Source organism: Amphiprion ocellaris, chromosome 17 (assembly GCF_022539595.1).
Source record: "Amphiprion ocellaris isolate individual 3 ecotype Okinawa chromosome 17, ASM2253959v1, whole genome shotgun sequence".
Lineage (NCBI taxonomy): Eukaryota > Metazoa > Chordata > Actinopteri > Pomacentridae > Amphiprion > Amphiprion ocellaris.
The window spans coordinates 8,341,741-8,362,627 of NC_072782.1; the positions used below are offsets into that span (position 1 = coordinate 8,341,741).

The window sequence follows — 20,887 nt, forward strand, 5'->3', positions numbered from 1 at the left end:
AAACCCACGAGCTCTTACTCAATGACCAGCCTTGTAAAATATTTGCGGCGGAGTCAGGACGTATGTATTTCCGTGTGATTTTATTTCCATGAAGGTTTAAGTGCGCTTTAATCTCCTCCCACCTGCCTGGTAAGGTTGCGCGCTGCCGGTGAGTTTTATAGCAACTGTTGCCCAGTGAAGCAGCGCCATAGTCACCGTAGTCCTGGCGACTGTAACCCACCAACAACAACCTCTCGCTCCATCATTACCACCTCCTCCACCATCCTCATCTTCATCAACCAGTCCACAGCTCAGGTTTGATTCAATTCTCTACTATTTTTAGCCCGAATGCATGTCGTTTCTGGCGTCACCGGAGCATTTTGTAGCGGAGATGTAAATGCGCTGGGTTTATGTTTTTGTCCGCTGCTTGAATGAAGGCTCCGTGGATAGCTGGGGTAGTTTGCTAGCGAGGGTGTTTCTTTGTAACGTGTTAGCCCGCTTGCTAGCGTTGCCTGTAGAAACCCACTGCTGTGAGAGGTCCTGCTCGCTAGCTGGAGCTAGCCGTGTCCTCTCACTGCGTGTTTTCGGGCTAAAAACTAAACCCGAACGTGTTCACCTTGGCAGAAAACGGCTTTTCTGGTGAACTTATTCGCTAAAAGCTGCCATGCTGTGTGATCGCTTTGGCTCTGGGCTAGTCAGTGATGCTAACTGGTCAGCTGGAGCAGGAGCAGGTGTCTGTTGTTGCTAGGTTGCTAACGCCAGCGATGCCTCCTGACAATTCCTGTTGGTATCCTATATTTTTGGGGGTAATGCCACGGCGATAATGCAAGTTTGTGTTTCGGGCGTGTTCAGCTGCTAGTTAGTCACACAAAATGAGCACGTCGATAAGAAATGGAAAGTGCTGTGAGCTAGCTCTCCACACACTAACTGCTATTGACAATAGCTAAGCCATTACTTTCCCTTTTGTCTTAGGGAGCAAGATAGCTCGCTAGCTTTCCATCTGCCCTCTTTGTGGCATCAGATGGCTGTGATAAGCTATCTGACAACACAAGGCGAAGTTTTGCAGGGGGCAGCTTTGAGGAAAATAACGTTTAAAGGATTTACATTAAATGACCGTAATGTTTTCTTGAATCGTTTCGTTATTCTGTATTACACATTCTGAGAAACAGGGCTGGTGTCGGTTAATCCAGCCCTTCCGCGATAAAGATGGGTTGCAGAAATATTGACGAAAAGTTATAGGATGAAATTAAATTTACCATCTTTCCTTACGTGTGTGTGTTTTTGCGTATTCCCTGGGTTTGCAAGGAAACGGAAAGCGAATGCAGAATTCATTATGATGCTATATAGAAAGGAGATCTTTCACCAGATTGATTTTAGGCTCACTTAAATTAAAAGTCACGCATCTATTTCAGTCAGGTGCTGTGTGCATTTTCTCCTCGCAACAGAATAGGAGAAACTTGCATTTAATCGGTTGGTTTCCTTATGTTGCATCACAATGACTCCTGGGTTCACCTGCAACCTCTGATTCCCTTCAGGGGGGAGAACAGGTGTCTGGAGAGGTGAGGTGAGAGGAGGACAGGTGCTCCTGACCATCTAGGCTAATCTGTACGTGCCCACCACAGGACAGATATTTAGCTGTAAATAAACTACAACTAACCCTGGTAATCTCTAGAATTAGGTTATCTTTTTAAGTATTAGTTGTGAGTCATGTATCTACAGCTACTCCTGCAATAAGCCCTCTGTATGAGATCTGTCAGCATCACGGCGATCCAGACCAGTTTCATCAAAAAGCCAACTGTACAGTTTGTAAACATTATCTAAGTACAGCCCAAAATAATGTAAATGTATTCAACTTTTAGGATATGCAACCTAAAATCGGTCGGCCCCACCACACACTTTCTCATACACACACACACACACACACACACACACACAAACAAAACAGGATGTTGGGAACTGCTAGTTATCAGATCATGTTACCACTTACCTGTGGTCCAGTAAGGCAGAAATAGCACCATGCCACCTGCTGCCTGGATCCTGTTGCATTTCCAATCACTTAAAGAGGGGCTGATTAATTCAATTATTCAGCCGGCCATTTTCGTGGCTTAGCGGCATGTGTAGTTTGTGTTTTTTGCCAGAGCCTTGCAGCAGTAATGTAACTTATTGATAAAATAGAGGCCTAAACTTTATTTTTCCCTCTCAAAACCACATTTAAAACTTAGGATGAACATAGTTGCTGTAAGCGAACTGTTGAACACTTGCCTTACAGCATCTCTGTATTGAGTCAATGTCTTGACGTTAAAATCAGCATCAGCAGTCTGTGCAATACAAGCCTCTCCCAGTTTCCTTGATAATCTGTGTGCTAACTGTTTAAGCGCTCTGTGATCAGGAAAGCCACCCTGATCACAGAGGACCCCTCTCACCCCCTCCATCACTCCTTCCAGTTACTGCCATCAGGCAGACGTTACAAAGTCCCACTGGCCCGCAAAAATGTCTACAAAAAATCCTTTATTCCCATTGCAATAACCACCCTGAAGAAAATAAAATAAGACATTGAGCACTACATATTTATCTACATCTACTTTGTGAGCTTGTGTTTTCAGTGTGTTTTTATGTGTTGTATTTTATTGTTGGATCCTGTCAAAGAAGAATTTGGGACAGACAATAAAGTCCATTTGGGACAGACAATAAAGTCTATCTATCCATCCATACATCCATCCATACATACATACAGACATACATACATACAGACATACAAACACAGCTTCTAAACAAGCACAGCACTTTATATGCCCCCATCAGCTCCCACTTACAGCTCCCTCCACTAGTTCTCCTGCTTTACCAGCACTTGATCATGCCATTGTTTGTGTGTTAGAGATTTTGTGTATGATTTACTTTCCAACCTTGTTTGTCAGCTCTTATTTCAGCCTTGTCATAAGTGATCACTAAAGAGGCAAATTAAATTCTCTTTTTGTTTTCTGATAGCTGCGACTGTGAACCTTCCACGCTTTGCTGTTTGTTGCCTGTGATGTTAGCAAGACGAATTGAAGGGAGAAAACTCAGGGCAAAATGTTGCACTCCTTGGTGGCTTTTGTTCCTCTGTGTCTTTGTAGGGCTAGCACTTGCTCAGTGGAGCACAGCATTTAAGTGGGCCACAAGGGAGTGCCTGAATGGTGTGGCAGGAGGTGTGTTAGTGTGTGTGTGTGTGTGTCTGTGTCTTTGTGGAGGGGGTTGAGGTGAGGCAACAAGAGTGTGGTGTGATGCAGGGGCTCTTTTCCTCGATTAGGTGGGCTCAGTTGGGGCCATGTACTTTAGCTTTCACACTGCACTGTGGAATATCAGTGTACATTCTCCACTCCGTGCAATTCCTTTTTTTAGCATTGGCGCACAGTAAGCTGGAGGCTGGAGTTTCAGTGTGTGATATGACATTTTTATAAGTTTGGTAGCCTGCATTCAGGGACTTCAAACTACAGAGTAAATACACTTGTGCCCCAGTGTGTTAATCAAATCAGGTTGTCATTATGATTGTCATAACTTACTTGGAGTGCCTTGCTGAAATTACAGAATACAAATATTTGAGCTAGATATCAGTTTATTTTTCTGCCAAGCAGACTGTGGCCTCCTGACATGTCTGACAGTGACAGTAAATACATATACCCGCCTCCTAAAGGTGTTCAAAACTGTCATGCTGAAAGCAGAGGGCTAAATGAATCTCAGTGCCTCTGTGTGTTTAAAGAGAGCACACATATTTCTTGCTGTTTTACTATTTCTATCACTTTTAGAACACCTGGTACGATTGACTCGGCTTTGTGGTCCAATTTTGAGCTTAGTCATCCCAACATGAATAAAGTGATCTCCTCAAGAAAAGGCCCCGTGTCATATTAAAGGTAAAAAGAAGGGGGCAGGCTCTCCCTGGAGAGATTTGAAGCTGTTAGGAGACCCAGCTTAATTAACCAAGAGAGGCTTGTTCATGGAAACTGTGATGGGGAGGAGGTGGCCTTTCCCTGAAAGGAATGGGTGATGGTAGCCAGACTATTATTAACTCATAAACACAGGTTCACCGACAGCATTTCTTCTCACTATTTTCCTTATCTTGAAAATTGTTGAGTTTAGCTTGGCTCAGGATTATACATACACCATGTTAAATTTCTGTTGTACAATACAGCATTATTTAAATTTAGTAGTAATTAAATCATGCAGTAGAGACACGAAATGAGATAATTTGCCAGATGCGCTTAAAACCTTATTCGCAGTACTCATCATTGACTTTCAATCGAAGCTAACCTGCAAAAGTAAGCACTGACAGAGCAGCTTGAAGCAGCATCTATTTAGAGTTTGTTAAATATTAACTTGTTTTATGGCTGTGAACGTGGAGACAAGACCATGTGTCACTGATGCATGAGGCTCTTAGTACATTGAGTACCACAGGGCGGAGGCAGGTGCTTGGTTAGAATTGGTCTAAAGCAGCTTTGGCAGCATTGATTTGGGTAAAACAGACAAGGGCTCATGATGACACCTCATGTTTCCCCCATGCCTGGATTAAGATCTCATTTAGGCATGGTTAATGGAGTTGGAGAAATTTAATATAGGTAGAGAAACTGTAGGGCTATTTCATTACTATTCTGTGGGGTTTTTCCCCCCTAAGTTTGCTGTAAAACACCACATATGACACATTGGTGTAAATATTTAAAAATTTACCAATTCAAATTACAGCCAAACCTCAGTCATTCCCAGATATTCACGCCCTATGTTCATACTATATATGAACAGATATCTATAACAGATATATCAAATAATTATCCAAGTAGTTTGGAAAATTATTAGATTTTTTGAAATGCAATATGAGGTGGGAGCTTATTAAGCAAAGTTCATACTAGTTGAGTTATTAGAGGCTAGTTTTTCCACTTCTTGTAACATAAGAGGATGCAACACAAGTGTTGTAAGTTTGCAGCAGCCAGAAGAATAGGAAACCTACATCAGTACATTTAGTCTTTGCTTAGTGAGTTATCATTCCATGATACCACGAGTGTTGCCTCTGTGCTGCGCTGGGATAATTACATTGTCATTATTAAGTTATGAAATTGCTTTGCTAGTTGGACCGGCAGACTTAGAGAGCTGCTGGTTTGGTATTTGAGACCATTATGTGTTTACATTAACCAGTGTTATCTCTTATTTAGGCGCCATGCAGACCCCTGAAGCAGGCGCTGACTCCACCTCCACTGTCCCTCTTCAGACCACCGTGCCTGTCCAGCCTACCGGCTCCACCCAGCAGGTGCCTGTTCAGCAGCAGGTACATCCAGCCTGTCTGTCTTTATTCGTGTCTGAATGTTTCTGCCCAAGTGTGCCTACTGTACTCACATTGATGCATGCCCGTATTTCTCAGAGCCATATGCAAATGATGAAAATAAGATAATTAATTTGCAACCTTTGTGACTGATCTTGCCAGGCCCAGACTGTTCAACAGGTTCAGCATGTTTACCCAGCACAGGTGCAGTATGTCGAGGAAAACAGTGGCGTCTACACCAATGGCAACATGTGAGTCAGCCTGTTACCCAGCTCTGCTCTTTACACCACTCCACAAATATTAGCGCTGCGTCTCTGCAGCCTGTTCTTTCTCCTCTTAAGTCTCTTCACACCATCATTCATGTCACAAGCACATGATGTTGGTGGGAGTGTGTTTGTTTTTTTCGTGTTTGCTTTCTTTTCTGAGGGGTGCGTAGTCCCGTGCTTGCTTGCGCTTAGTCACCTGAACATGACCAGAAGTAGGCCTGTGTTTTGAGTGCTGACACTATGCAAGAGTCCCCTGGGCCTGAGGAATGGGGTCACATACAGTACTAACAAATCCAAGCTGTGTTTGTCCTGCTTTGATACACATATACATCAGTGCATGTACAAACACAAACAGACACGCTGTATTACTTCTGCTACTGGTGGAAGCAATCACATAAGGGGCACCAGCAGACTTAGAAATACAAAATCACTCCAGCAAACTAATGAACACGATATGAGTAGGAGGCCTACGTCAGTGTGGTGGGTAGAAGTTATGAAAAGCTTGGGGAAACAATAAATTAAATGTGATGACACATTTGAGATTGCCGTCATTGTGATAATAGTTGTTGACAGTATTTGGTTGTGACTACAAAAACAAGATAAGCACTCAGAGAGCGCAGTACTCCGCCAAGGCTGCTCAGTCGTATCATTTCCGACGGCGGAAATCTTTAAAAAAATTTGTGGCAGAAATCACGGCACCATCGAATGTGGCCATTTAATATAGATGTACCCACAAACAAAATGACCTTGCGCTGAGAAAAGGCGTGTGTTCTGCATATGTACGTTATGTACAGATACAGAATCATATCACCTTAATATGTAGCGGGCGGTGGGAATTTATGGGACTTGGAAACACAATTTAATCAGTTGTTCCTTGTATCATTTCTGACGAATAAGTCCCGATAAGTCCACAGTGGGCGATTTGTTGTAGGATCGCAATCATGTGATCGTCAGCAGGCAGCTGACGTAGTGTTCACTTGTTGTCATAGTTACAGTGACACCATGCTGCTATCTCACAATGATACAGAAATCTTTAACAAATCCATGGATCCAGACTATAAGCCGCATCACTGCCAAAATCTAATCACTTGGTCCTTGTGTCATTTCTGACCTTCCCTGAAAATTTCATCCAAATCTGTTAGTCCATTTTGGGTAATGTTGCGCACAGACATACTAACAGACGGACGAACGTACACTGATCGTCACATAACTCTACCACATTCCTTGGCGGAGTAATAAGACAACCAATAAACCAAATCTACCAGTTTAATTCCATTTTTTTTCCTATTTGTAGCAATTTGAACATATTTTACCCCAAAATGGAGAAAACAAACATCAACAAAGCAGTGGATCTAAGTTGGGTATAAACTTCCTGATCTGCTACATATTTTATCCGTTTTTTAGTAATGTTGCAAACAGACAAACAGATGGACAAACATATGCCGATCATCACATACCTCTGCCACATTCCTTGGCGGAATAATAAACACAATAAACATGTAATTATGAATACAGAGTGTCTCTAAAGTTAGGACTGAAAATCTCATTAATCATTAATCCAGATCAAATATGGCTTTTATATTAAATCTATATTTGATTAATTATAAAATATATATTAAATTCAATATATTAAAAAATTATGAAGTTGAATAAAATGTTAAAAATTTCATTTCTTGAAATGAAATATGTATTTTTGCCTATGTGTGTAGATTTTAGGGAACCACTGTATATAGCCCCAAAACACCTAAAATGAATTAATAATAACATTCCTAAGACATATTTCTGTCTAAAACATGCAAAATAACACAACTAATTTAAATGTGACACCAAAAGAACCTCTATAATCTCTTTATTGTTTTATGTTCTTAGTTTGGGCACACTGACTGACTGCTAACTTCTCTTGTGAACAGAAGAACCTACTCGTACTCAGAGCCGCAGCTGTACAGCCAGAACAGTGGAGGGAGTTACTTTGACACGCAGGGCAGCTCGTCGCAAGTGTCCACTGTGGTGACATCTCATGGCATGACCAACAACGGAGGAGGCAGCACTGGAGGAATGACCATGGGTCTGGCGGGGGGTCAGGTAATCAGCAGCAGTTCTGGGGCTTACCTCATGGACAACGCTGGACCGCACCCTGCCACCCAGACAGCACGAGCCTCCCCAGCTACTGTAAGTTCCCCAGCCGCCCGCCTACTTTTGCCTGCCTGCTTTTGTGTGTTTGTTCTGACTAGTGTGTGTAGTTCTTTGTAGTAACTTCTATGTCTTCCCCGTTAAGAACCACACAGCTGTTAGTTTGCCTAGACTCTGCCTATTAGCATAGTTGCTCTGCTTCTGTCATACTTTATTGATCTTTGCACTAGTTTGATCCAAAATGTAGGTCACCAGTCTCTTAAGTGGAGTTCCATATTTAAACTCAATAATTGTGTCATGTTTGCAAAATTTCAGCGTGTACATATAGCACATGTAGCATGCCATATTGTAGAGAAACAACTTTTGTGTGCGCCTCCTTCATGATTCTGTGTGTTTTATCTCTGGCGATTATCTTTTGCTGATGCGTGCAATACACTGCGTAGGCTGGGTCTGTGTCTCTGTGGTGATCTGACTACTGCGAGCAATGTTCATTCTGACCTTTTAATATTTAGTGTTCAAGTAATGCAGGGCTTTGTTTCTAATCGTGACTTCATCAGTTTATTCCTTTGGTTTAGAGCAGGGGTGTCAAACTCACTTTAGTTCAGGGGCCACATACAGCCCAGTTTGATCTCAAGTGGGCCGAACCAGTAAAATTAAAGAATAACAACCTATAAATAACAACTCCAAATATTTCTCTTTGTTTTAGTACAAGAAAAAGTGCATTCTGAAAATGTTCACATTAAATTATATATCTTTTTACAAAACATTATGAACAACCTGAAGTTTCTTAAGAAAAATAAGTAAAATTTCAACATTATTGTGCCTCAGTTCATCATTTACATGTTACAACTCACAGATCAGAGTGTGTCTACAAAGGCACAAAACATTTAGTCACAGGTATCTGGAACTGAATGATAAAGTATTTCACTTTATGATCAAAACAACTTGTCAAGATGTAGAAATTATTTTAAATTTACATTCATTTCCACATCTATGCAGTAATCCTGACCACCACACCACACAAACTAAAGTGGGAACTATTAAGGAAGAAGGTTAAATTATCCCCCTGTCTTGTAAATGTATAAAATGTATAAATTAAAAAATGTATAAAAGTTGTGGCAGTACAGTGGACAAATTTAAAACAGGAGTTACTTTTATTGAAACATTGCAGTTAATGTTGTCTCTGTAATTTTTACACTTTGCAAATTCTTCCCGTGGGCCGGATTGGACCCTCTGGTGGGCTGCTTTTGGGCCGCGGGTCGCATGTTTGACATGATGATCTGAATGGTGAATGTTCCATTAGGCATTTATGTACATTGTACCATAATGATGGTTTGGGCATAAATGTGGCAATATGTTGTGCTTAGTATTACATATTATGTGAATGTCACTCATGGCAGAGAGCTTAAACATCAAGTAATGGCTTTATTTTTTCTGTACAACAATTGTGTGTGAGTATGCAAGTGCATATTTATCGTTTAAGAAAATACCCACTCATGAACAAAGTGCATCCAGTTGATTTGATGCCAGCAATTCTTTCTCGAAAGTCAGATTTTCCAAGCTGCTTATCTCACTTTACAAGTAAACTTTATGATCCTGTAATGACCTGAGTCAGCTGCTTAAAATCAATTGTATATAGCATGCAGTCGCCCTTATTTGAGTAGAGTTTTCAGTACTGTTTATCAGAAATACAGCATTATCTTGCCAGAAATGTAGTCAATGCCTTGTTCTTTATGCACCTTCTCTGTTTCATTAGACGGATGTTATGCTGTTGGTAAAGAAAAAATGCCAATACCCAATTAGGCTTCTCTCCTTAAAGCATGAACCAGCTTTACAGTGTAACTCTGGAGGCTGATATGCAGGTGTTACTAAATCTTCTTGGCACACTGCTTTAATCTGTTGTTTTTGTAATAAAGTGTGGCTTTTTCTCAGTACACGACAGTTGCTCTAAGTGGATCTGTGTTAGAGGAATCCTGAAGGGTTGTGTGACAGCCAGCTAGCCATCTCGAATACGTGGCAAAGATTGTCCTGAAATGACAGATAGTCCTGCTCTGCTTGGGTTTTAGCGGTGCTTGCCTTTGGATCTTTTCTAGACTCTCTTTATTTATTTTTGCTTGTGGCCAGTAATGTGTTCATTTTATTTTTCTTGCTTTTGTTTTTATTTCCCCCTCTTACATTTTTTTGTCCTGTGCTTCGTGGTTTATCAGATTGAAATGGCGATTGAGACGCTCCAAAAATCTGAGGGTTTATCCAGTCAGAGAAGCTCGCTGCTCAACAGCCATGTAAGTTGCTTTTACGAATGCTTGCCCTCGGCTAACCTTAACTTTTGCTAAGCTCACTCTCTCGCTCTTCTGCTCCTGTCAAATCTCTGTACATTGGAATTTCGTGTGGTGCTTGCTGTTTTTGTTGCTGGTTTTAATTGTTATAAATGCTTTAAATTTACCGGCTGCTATAGAAGCTTTTGCAGAGCTGTAATGCAGCAGCATCAAGTTCACTGACTGTCGGCCTAAGGTCTTTGCTCGTGTGAATCTCTTCAGTTATTAAGCATTTGGTCCCCCTTTTAGCTCCAGTGGCTGTTGGACAATTATGAGACAGCAGAGGGAGTAAGTCTACCACGATCCACCCTCTACAATCATTATCTGCGCCACTGCCAGGAGCAGAAACTGGACCCTGTAAATGCAGCCTCTTTTGGCAAACTCATCCGCTCCATCTTCATGGGACTCCGTACAAGGCGCCTCGGGACAAGGTGTGCTACTTTTAGCTTTTCTCAAGCTGTTAGCTTGGAGATACAACATTTTCATATATTAGTTGTCTGTTCCCCTTCTGTGGGTCAATGTATTTTTGCGGGACTTTTTGTAACATAGTTGGCAGGTATCATAGTTGATATTTTTGCTGTTTTCAGGCCTAAAATCAACACGGCCACCTATAATCAAACACCACATGGCATTTTTACAGAAAGATTGTTCTAAAATATTATATGTACAATTGAGTAAAATTGAAATTGAAAGTTATTTATAAAGATATTGTAATAAACCTGTTGTCATGCCATAAATCCACACTTGACTCACACATTACTTTATATTAAATAACTCAGAAAGCCTTGGAGTCTGGCCAGTCTTTTCTTCAGGAGGAAATGACATCATGTGGAGCAGGTCATGTGATCTGGAATTAACACACTTCCTTGAGAAGTGTTTTGTAATGGGGAACTTAGTTGAAAGTGATTTCAGATGCAATTTTTTATTTTCCATATAAAATCTGATATATTGCCAAAAAAGAAACATCTGTCATGATTATCTCAACTTAATGAAAAGAACACAATTAATTTTTGAATAAGCTCATTTTATTATTGTTTATCTAATTAGAAGGTGGTTGTTATTAAATTGGGACGGTTATTTAGTTGACATTTCAGTGACATCTGTAATTTTTTATGAATAAATGATTGTTTCCATAATAAATAATTATGGAATTTGTAAAGACATGATCATCATGAACATAAAAAACATTAGTTTTTTTTACTTTTAATAAAAATACATGCAAGATATATCCCATGGACTTCAAAAGTCCCTCGATTATATATTGACCCCTACGTATTTCTCACTTTGACTCTGTCAATGTGTATTTGTTTTTGTCTTGCAGAGGGAACTCCAAGTATCATTACTATGGTATACGTGTGAAACCAGATTCCCCGCTCAATAGACTCCAAGAAGACATGCAGTACATGGCCCTCAGGCAGCAACCTGTTCAGCAGAAACAGAGGTAGAATACAGACTTCCCAGTGTGCAGTACCTGCTGTGACTCAAGTCTCACTGTTCATAGAAACTGAGGTGGGCCATTTTGATTTCAGGTTTAAGCCAGTGCAGAAGTTTGATGCAGGCTCTGGGGAGAATTACTCAGGTGGAGGGCAGCACCACCCTGGTGCAGAAGAGCAGACGGTCATTGCGCAGAGTCAGCAACACCAGCAGTTTCTAGGTCAGCGGCTTTCCTTTTCATCTTCATGTCTGAAAAAACATAAAATGCACTGAAATATACAGAATATAACAGTTTTGTTATGTTGTTCTCTAGTAGTTGTCTTAATTTTCCCTGATTCTCCACAGATGCATCACGGGCACTCCCTGACTTTGTAGAGCTGGACCTGGGACAGAGCAATACAGAGAACATCAGCCCAGAGGACGTGAAAGCTCTCCAGTCCCTTTACAGAGAGCACTGTGAGGTTAGACAAAGTGCATCCTTTTGATATTCACCGTAAAATGACCACAGCCCATTTTAGCACGAGTGTAATCCAGAGTGGAAAGAGGGAGCTGGTTCCCTGTTCACTGGTCAAAGATGGCAACAGTAGACACAGCATGATTAATATGGTTATATGTAGGTGTAGAAGCCAATGAGCGCTACGTTAAGTAGGAACCAATCTTTGTCCGGGCAGGTGTTTGGCCCGGAAGGTAAAACAGTTTTGACCGCTGAAGAAGTCGGTCATGGTGAATTGTTTGTTTGAGATGAAGAATGCTACACCATTATAAAATGGAAGTGCCACAACTATGGTTTAAAGTAGGGAGAACTTATTATTTTATATAAATTGAAAGAAACTCATATTAACATTTTAATATTAATATTACAACATTTTCCAAATGCTCACAGGCTTGTCAACACTGGTAAACATACTACATACTATATATATTTTACTGTTTCCTTTTTTTATTTGTTTCCATGTTTGTCACCTCTCTGCTCTGTGTAAACACAGCCTGCAGTTCAACCAAGTTCAAGATGTCCCTGAATTTTTGTTGCATGTTTGGTCACAATGGCTTCTCAGTTGCACCAAGGAGTGCTGAATTCTTAGTTCTTTGCATAATCTGTTCATAGAATTTTGACAAGATTTTAAAGAAATATCACAATTTTAATATTAGATTTAATTAAACTTTCCATTGGAACAACAGGTGACAGATGAGTAGTTGGAAAGTTGAAAATCTGACGATTCGTGCTGTTTTTAGCTGTTTGGGAAAAATTGTGTAAATTCGGTAATTTTTTAAAACATAGCATGCCTTTCAAAATTTGCCAGTGAGATTCAGAGAGTTCATCTTATTTATATAGTCTTTAATATGAAAATGCTAGTAAGACAAAAAATACTGAACTAAAGTTTGAGAAAATGTGAACGTTCACACATTTAAAGTTTGGCTGGAATAAGAGTGTGGAAACTTTTGGAAAGGCCACATGTGCTTGTAGTGATCCAAGTTTGGAAATGCCAGCGGCTGACATTTTGAAACTATATTTACTTTTCATGTTGTGGAGTTTTTAAGCACAGCTCTCCTGATGTCTATAAAACTAAAGATCAATCATCCATGACTTGATCCTCAGTGCTTTAAACAGCCATTTCATCCAAATTAAAAGAAAAACAAAACATATTTCCTGAGGTCCCCAGTAGTGTCCAGCCTTGCAGATCATTTGGAGCTGATGTTCATCATGTCCGTGTATAAGATTCATTTTTGCTTCTTAAAACATTGACAGTGATATGGTTTCTCTGGTAATTGACAGACTTTACTGTCAACAGTTTTCAAAGAAACTGTATCTTGTTTTGTAGAAAGTTGTTGCAGTTAAGACTTTTAATTCTTTATTCTCTGGTCCTGTTTCAGGCTATCCTGGATGTGGTTGTCAACCTTCAGTTCAGTCTAATTGAGAAGCTGTGGCAAACATTCTGGCGTTATTCACCCCCCGACACTGTAGAGGGTGCCACTGTAACAGAAAACAGGTAAGACAAAGTTTAAAAAAACAACAAAAAAACACAGTTGACCAGTGTACATGTGGACATGATTTATTTTAGGCTTCTCTGTAAATTCAAGAGCATCTTTTATACGTCCGGTTTGTTCATTCCGCAGCAGCATAAGTGAGATTGAAGCGCGGCTCCCCCGATCGCAGCTCTTGGTGCTGTGCAGAAATGAGGCTGTACTCAAGTGGATGAGCACCTGTGACCATTTAATGTACCAGGCCCTTGTGGAGATCCTCATTCCTGATGTCCTGAGACCCATTCCCAGTAGGCCACAGTCGCAGATACTTCTCGTGTTCACTTGTTTGTTGTGTTAAGTCTTGCAACATCACAACCGTCTTTTGCTTGCTGTGTTTTTCAGGTGCCTTGACTCAAGCCATTCGCAACTTTGCCAAAAGCCTGGAAGGTTGGCTCAATAATGCCATGAATGCCATTCCACAGAGAATGATCCAGACCAAGGTACACCGTTGCAATTATCTAAAGTATATACATATATATTTCATTTCACTTGGGAGTAATAGTTTTACTATCAGTTGTGAATAGTGTGTAGGTAATACCTCCTCTTGTGTGCATTCTTTCTACAGATTGCCGCTGTTAGTGCCTTTGCGCAAACATTGCGCAGATATACATCTCTGAACCACCTGGCTCAGGCGGCACGTGCCGTGTTGCAGAACACATCACAGATCAACCAGATGCTGAGTGATCTCAACCGTGTTGACTTTGCTAATGTACAGGTCAGTGCAGTTCTTTGTGTTTGGATAGTCAGTCGTGGGGCTTTTATTATGTGTAAATATTTCTCTATTAAACATTAAGAAAAGATATTTCTTAATGTTTATAGTCAGTGTAGAGTTGTGAACCCCCAGTTGTTGCTTCATGCTGCTATACAGGAGCAGGCATCATGGGTGTGCCAGTGCGAGGAGGGGGTGGTTCAGCACTTGGAGCAGGACTTCAAGGCCACACTACAGCAGCAAAGCTCTCTGGAGCAATGGGCAGCCTGGCTGGATAATGTGGTCACTCAGGTGCTCAAGCCCTACGAGCACCGGCCCAGCTTCCCCAGGGCGGCTCGCCAGTTCCTGCTTAAATGGTCCTTCTACAGGTCTGTAAAGAAAGAAACAACCACACTGACATATGTTTATGACAAGCACTGCTCCTGAGAGACAAAATGCCTCATGTCTTTGCTCCATGTCTCTGCAGTTCGATGGTGATCAGAGACCTGACCCTGCGCAGTGCTGCCAGCTTCGGTTCCTTCCACCTGATCCGCCTGCTCTATGACGAGTACATGTTTTACCTTGTGGAACATCGTGTGGCTCAAGCTACTGGAGAGACGCCCATTGGTGTCATGGGGGAGGTACAAATGTGGCATCTTGTCTCTTATTTTAAATTTTCTTTAGTTTTGCTGCTTTAGTTGCATTTCATAGTCCATGCTACACTGTAATGCATGTCAGTGTTAATATTACACTGTGAACCAGTAATTTTCCCTGTATTTACAATGTTTTTTATTCTTTGCCATCTCATTTCAGTTTGACAGCCTCAGCACCTTATCCCTTGCTAACATTGATAAAGGTATGTGGCAAAATATGTAAGGCTTCAGAATCCAACCAGTATTGTAAAAAAGAAATCCTGTTTATTTGAATTAAATTTTCCAACTCTAAAGACTTAAGTCGGTTCAATTGTGTGGCCATACAAGTCAGCAACAGGCAGCTGAATATGGAGCTTAAGGAGCTGATAAGAAACTGACAAATGCGACCACACGGATAGACATACTGTGCTGGTAGGATTGTATTTCATAAGTGTTTTACTCTTTCATCTGTGTGTAATTATAAAGTATTGATTCATGAATCAAAAATATCCTTTATAATGTCAGATGTATATCAAAGAACAGACAGAATTGCAATGTGGTTATCTGTAGCAGCAGTGCAGAAAGCAGGCAACCAAACTGTCTAGCCTAGACAACAGATTATAGCAGCTTTCTTGAGTGACGTGAGCAAGTAGAATACAAAATTTGAAGAGTAGCTTTGATTGCGATTTACTTGTTGAGATGTGATGGAGCAAAAATATGATATTTGGTGGTGAAGGACAGGCAGCAGCATTCGATAAACAATATATTCAGCAGCTTGCTTGAGTTGATTTACTCGAATATGAAAACACTGCACTAAATCAAGCTATTCATTAAAGAATATATTGTATTGAGATATGAAAGCTGACTTGATGCAGATATATTGTGCAGGTACACTGTGTGCATTTTCAGAAAAGGTAAAATGACTGAGTACACGTCAGAATGATAAACTAAAAGACAGCCTTTGCATCTGCAGTTTGTATGACTTTTCACAAACTTTTGAATCTGCGCCAGTTTTTCATGCATGTTTGTTCTACTTTCTCTCGTCTAGATGAAACAAGTGGGATGGACAGTGACTTAGAAGAGGACACGGAGGAGTCCGGGGAGCCTCTCGCCAAACGGGAAAAGTCGGAGCACGAGGTGATCCAGGTGATCCAGGTCGGGGCGCTCGAGGACGGGTCTCACCCTGTGGTGGGTGTCGTCCAGCCGGGTGTCCTCCACTCGCTGCCCCAGCCCCCGCAGGACCACACCGAGCACATCCTCACCCCCTCTGCCGCTACTCCCACCATCCGTCACTGCAGCACCACAGGCAACACCTACGCGTCCGTTTGAGGGTCTGAAGGCACAGCCCCATCGTCTGCGGCCTAGCTTTGCTGTCTCACTCTCCACATATCTTTCTCTCTGTAAGTCTCGATGTTTGCGTCTCTTTCATGCATTGTCTCTGTCTGCACTCGTGTGGACGTGCTCTCCCTTCCCTATCCGGCCTGGTCAGTGGAGGAGTGATGAAATGGCGATGCTCTGGCCAAGATGTGCTGTCCTTGTCTGACTGCTTAGATTCTGGATGTGCTGTCATCCCGTTAAGTCTGTGCTGTAACACAATACAGCAGCCGGCGGAAGGGACCTGGAGGAAAAGGACTAATTTGACCCGTTTAATTGTCGCCCATTTAGGTATGACTTACCGCCTTTTGTCTGTGTATACAGATGGGTTTTATTCTGAAGGAAAATTCAACTCCTTCAAACTACTGATGTCTCAGAGCTCAAATCCATGTCACTAGTCCCAGTGGAGCAAAGGCATTGATTGACTCACCTATTGTACATAGTTTTGCTGTTCTTTCAATTGGTATTTCCCAAAACTCATGGTGCTATCGTTGTGTTTTGTTTTGTTTTAATTTTCGAATTATCCCTCCTAATTTGAGTATAATTTATGTCGACATGCATTCCAACTGCTGATACACTTTTGGTTGAACAAAATGTTTTTTGAGTATTGTATGTAGCTAAAAAACAAAGGGACAACTTTCTATTTATGTATGACATTTAAATAAGGATCACAGAGCAGTTTTGTCTGTTCTGTTTGAAGATTATTTGGTAGCTGCCTGCCGATGACCACTCATAGCTTTTAGCCACAGAAAAAGATCCCCCTAAAGAAATGTCTGTGCTGCTACTACTGTATATAGACATGAGACTGAGAAGAAAGGCTGTTAAAAAAACAACAAAAAACAAACAAAAAAAAAACACTTCCTCAATGCTAGCTTTTCTATGCACTCGGTGCATATCGCTTGCCTTTGTTCATTTTAGATGCTCTGTAGTGTGGTTTATGTGACGAGCTGTAATCTTGCAGACAACTTACTGGACACGTTTCCCCTGGTTTTGCAGTTTCTGTCTTAATGAAATTTCTTAAGTTTGCAGTGGACCAAAAAAAAAAACAAAACAAATAAACCAACAAGAGGAATCTGAGAGTGAGCCACACACACACACACACAAAAAAAAAACAGTTTCCTGTCCCACAGTGCCATGTTGCAGAGCAGAAGGAATGTCAGGGATTTATTGTACCTCGGCTTTATCATAGTGCCTTATCCTTAAATGCAGCTGTCCGTGTAGTCCTGACTGTGTGCTGTAAAGAGCCCACAGCCCCTCTGCATTGTCCCAGCCACAGGTTTGGCTTTTCTGGTGACTCGTGGCTGGATTTGGGCTGGCTCATCAGTGTTGAGACCAAGGGATGCAGGCACAGACACACCTGTTGTTTTTCTCTGGATCAGCTCTACTAAGCTTGTTACTTCTCTGAATCACAGTCTTTAGCCTTGCTCCTGCCCTCACTCTGCCCTCTCGAGGCCTATTTCTTGCATTAGCCTTTGCTATCGGGTGAAGTGTGCGCATGTATGTGTGTGTGTGTGTGTGTGTGTGTGCGTGCGTGTGTGAACGTGGATGCGTGCAGTAGGTCTGCGCTGTGTTTTTATGTGCATGTGTATATATGCCTGTGTGTGTCTGCGTGCTTGTGTGTGTATGTGTTGGAACACATCCATCAGTCACCCTACCTCAAACCAGTGGTGCCAGCCCTTTGACGCGTGCAGCACAGTCACCAAACCTTATTGCACACACACCACTGTACTGCACAAATCTCAACGCGATAGAGAAAATCGGCATTGCTTTTCTCTCACCTCTGATACATTTTTCATTTCAGTTTTTAGCTCATGAAATGCTTCATTCCTTTGTTCCCTGTTGAAAGATCATCTTTGTACAGTGGACCAAAAGTAGATATTTTCTGATATTCGAAGAGATATATAGATATATATATGTATAGTATATATAATGATGATACACTACATATATTTGTTGCTTTTTTTGTGGTTTGATCTGATTGTTTCTATGTGAATGTTTCTTTCGGTAGCTCATCTGTAATTAGCTCATAGACTGTGAAATGAGAAAGGCATGGAGACTAACTTCTGATTCATTAGACTACATCTATACTTGAACTGTTATAGCCTTCTATGTTGTGGAAAATATTGAGATTAATCCTCTGAATAGGAGCATTTTGTTACTAAAATAATTTCGTTCTTATTTTTTCGTGCACGGTGAAATGGTCTGAACCGTTTCTCTGCAGGTGTTTATTTATTGATATTTATTGTTGTTTTTTTTTGGTTTAAATGCATATGTTATAATGGGCACTGAGGATAAGTCATGAGTTATACCACTGCAAAGAGCAGACCTACTGTACAGAAAGACAGTTTTTTTCTTTGTAAGTCAATGTAGGTTGATTGAGGTAAAGAGAAAAGGGTTGGCACTGTATTTGCTGTAATCACAGCCCTCAAAGGTTCGAATGCTAGTTTAAAAAAATCCTTTAAATACTAGCTGGATGCAGGATCTTTGCCATTTTTTTCTTTTTTTTTGTTTGGTTGTTTTGTTTTGTTGTTGTTGTTAAAGTGTAGGTTGTGTGCCTGTGTAGAAAACATGCTTAACAGTAAATAAGAGTGGGGGAAAGTTCAAAAACTTTGTGTCATTTTAGCCTACTGGGTCAGTGGACTCTCCCTGATTTTTTTTTTTTTTTTTTTTTTTTTTTTAATTTGCTGGGTCATTTCGGTGACACTTTTGGGGGAATGTGAAAAATCGAATCCCCCCAAAGCCACGTTCCTCACTGGTTAAACCTATGCTACACATCTGATACTATAGCCTTACAAAGACAGACATTTCAACCCAGCAGGCTTGAAATGTCTGCCTGACTTCATCTAGGAACTGAGCGCACACGAATCTGACTTTCTAACCATATTGATCGACGGACAGTTTGAGAAGTCTGCGAGAAAAGGCCAATGAACTGCACTGTAAGCAGCTGCAAGTTGGAGGCCTGAGGCATTTCGTTTACATCACATCAGTCTGTGAACACTATGAACTTGAGCGAGAGAAAGCTCCCGGACTCTTGGAATTAAACTGTCGAATGCAAGTTGGGAGAAAGAACTGAAAAAGTTCGATTAAAAAAATGAATGAACCCCAGATCTCCTCTTCTACTTCCTTTAAATCCGTGTTCACACAACTGTGAGAAATGAAATTTGGCGAGCTCAAACTGTAAAAAGTGATGGGGTTCTGTCTGTAAAATTTTAAAATACATTGTAAATCTGGATGTACTGTTAGGAATGAAGGTTTTTTGCGAGATCCACTATCTTGCCTGTTGCATTTTTACCTTTCTCTTGCTGAGTTATTTTTTTAAAATCATCATATATATGAACTGCAACACTGTAGATGGTACCTTTCATTATTTTGTGCCTGACGTGAAAATGGCTTAAAAGATGTTTTCTTTGAATCTCAATTGTGTGCTTTAGGATCATAAGTGCTTTCTGGTTTTGCACACCTGCCATGTGCTGCTAGAAAACTTGTTTCTCTCAATCGAATTCTTACCCCCCCCCCCATGGACTCATGTTAATGCTGCCAACACAATTGTACTTTATTTCTCAGTGTCTTTTGAAAATTGAGAGATAAGATTGTTTTTTTTGTAACAGCTGTTTGCAAATGAGCCCATTTCCAACCATGAAAAAAAAACGAGATATAAGCTATTCCTTAACTTGTCATAGGAGCGAACGCTGAGAAATGCCTCTTCACCTGGATAACACGGCAGCTTCACTGACCCATAGCAGACTCCAGTGCCTTTAATTTCGCCCCGGCCAGAGCAGATGGCCTGGGCGACTATTGGGTCTCTGGTGGGCTACAGATAGAGGCTACAGAGCAGACATTTCATTGCACAGGTGCTGCCACTGAGAAGACACCAGAGCTGAGGAAGCAGAAAGACCTGTCCTCAGACTGGACTATTTATTATTTACTGGATGTGACACCACAGACACACAGAGTAAATTACACACGGTAGATTACCTGCAAACAACTTTTTATTGTATAGAACTGGTTAATGAACCAGGAGAGTTACTGTAAGTAAAAATGCTCTGAGTTGTTTTCTCATGATCGTGATTTCTTTTGTCAAATGATATTTTCTGAATGCTGTGACCTATTTGAGATTTGTATTTTTTTTTCTTTTCCTTTTTCTTTTCAAGTGCCATTTGACAGTCTAGTGAGTCGTGGCCATCTGTAGCACGCTCTAATGCAAGCACAAGCATTTGGCAGTGGCATTTGGGGAAGGTTTTTATTTTTGATTCACCCTAAACAAAAAATGTGTATATATCAAAAACTGAAAAAGGTATATTTATTTGTGTCCTAATTATTTGATTTGTTCTTTTGGTGAACATTTTATTATCTGATATGTTGGCTAAAGTGCTTTTGTGATCTCCTTTTTTTCCTCTTTTCTGGATAATGTATAGTATCTGATATAATATATACACACAAATTTCACGTGACTTTCTTTTTGTGTGCCGTTAACTTTTCTTCATATAATGTATATTCTCAAATTGGCAAGCAAACCAATGTGTGTAGGGTGATTTGTATTGTGTATTTTACATGAAAAAAAACGAGGACAATTGGGGGACTTTTATATTTACAAAGACATTATCATTTAGTGTGTCGTATTGATGATTATAGAAACTATTAAAGACACATGTAGTTTCGTTTTCTGAATATTTCAGATCTCAGCTCAGGCTAGCTTCTTAGTGTTGTTTTCTTAAAATTTGTGACTTGTCTTTGCAGTAATAAACGTTTTCTTGTTCAAAGCC

The 20,887-nt window shown here is 40.7% G+C and overlaps 1 protein-coding gene across 3 annotated transcripts; it reads left to right on the forward strand.

Annotated features, from left to right (window-relative positions):
- Positions 1 to 77: 77 nt before the first annotated feature.
- rfx3 (regulatory factor X, 3 (influences HLA class II expression)) lies at positions 78 to 20,884 on the forward strand. 3 transcript variants are annotated; one of them, XM_035947745.2, is made up of 17 exons: positions 78 to 294; positions 5,157 to 5,251; positions 5,426 to 5,514; positions 7,440 to 7,698; positions 9,867 to 9,941; positions 10,224 to 10,405; positions 11,296 to 11,415; positions 11,504 to 11,628; positions 11,754 to 11,869; positions 13,281 to 13,396; positions 13,524 to 13,678; positions 13,773 to 13,870; positions 13,996 to 14,145; positions 14,299 to 14,507; positions 14,606 to 14,759; positions 14,932 to 14,974; positions 15,799 to 20,884. In XM_035947745.2, exons 2-17 carry the CDS (start codon positions 5,162 to 5,164, stop codon positions 16,077 to 16,079), a joined length of 2,262 nt encoding a protein of 753 aa, XP_035803638.1. In that variant the 5' UTR covers positions 78 to 294; positions 5,157 to 5,161; the 3' UTR covers positions 16,080 to 20,884. The 3 variants fall into 3 exon arrangements, with proteins under 3 accessions (XP_035803638.1, XP_035803639.1, XP_023125182.1); XM_023269414.3 differs by having other exon boundaries at positions 81 to 294; positions 5,157 to 5,269; XM_035947746.2 differs by lacking the exon at positions 9,867 to 9,941 and having other exon boundaries at positions 5,157 to 5,269.
- Positions 20,885 to 20,887: the final 3 nt, after the last annotated feature.

Coding starts and splice junctions, on each gene's coding strand:
- rfx3 (XM_023269414.3), top strand. CDS start 5,162: ATGCAGACCCCTGAAGCAGGCGCTGACTCCACCTCCACTGTCCCTCTT. Junction 9,942..10,223: donor GCTCGCTGCTCAACAGCCAT/GTAAGTTGCTTT, acceptor TCCCCCTTTTAG/CTCCAGTGGCTGTTGGACAA. Junction 14,508..14,605: donor CTTAAATGGTCCTTCTACAG/GTCTGTAAAGAA, acceptor ATGTCTCTGCAG/TTCGATGGTGATCAGAGACC.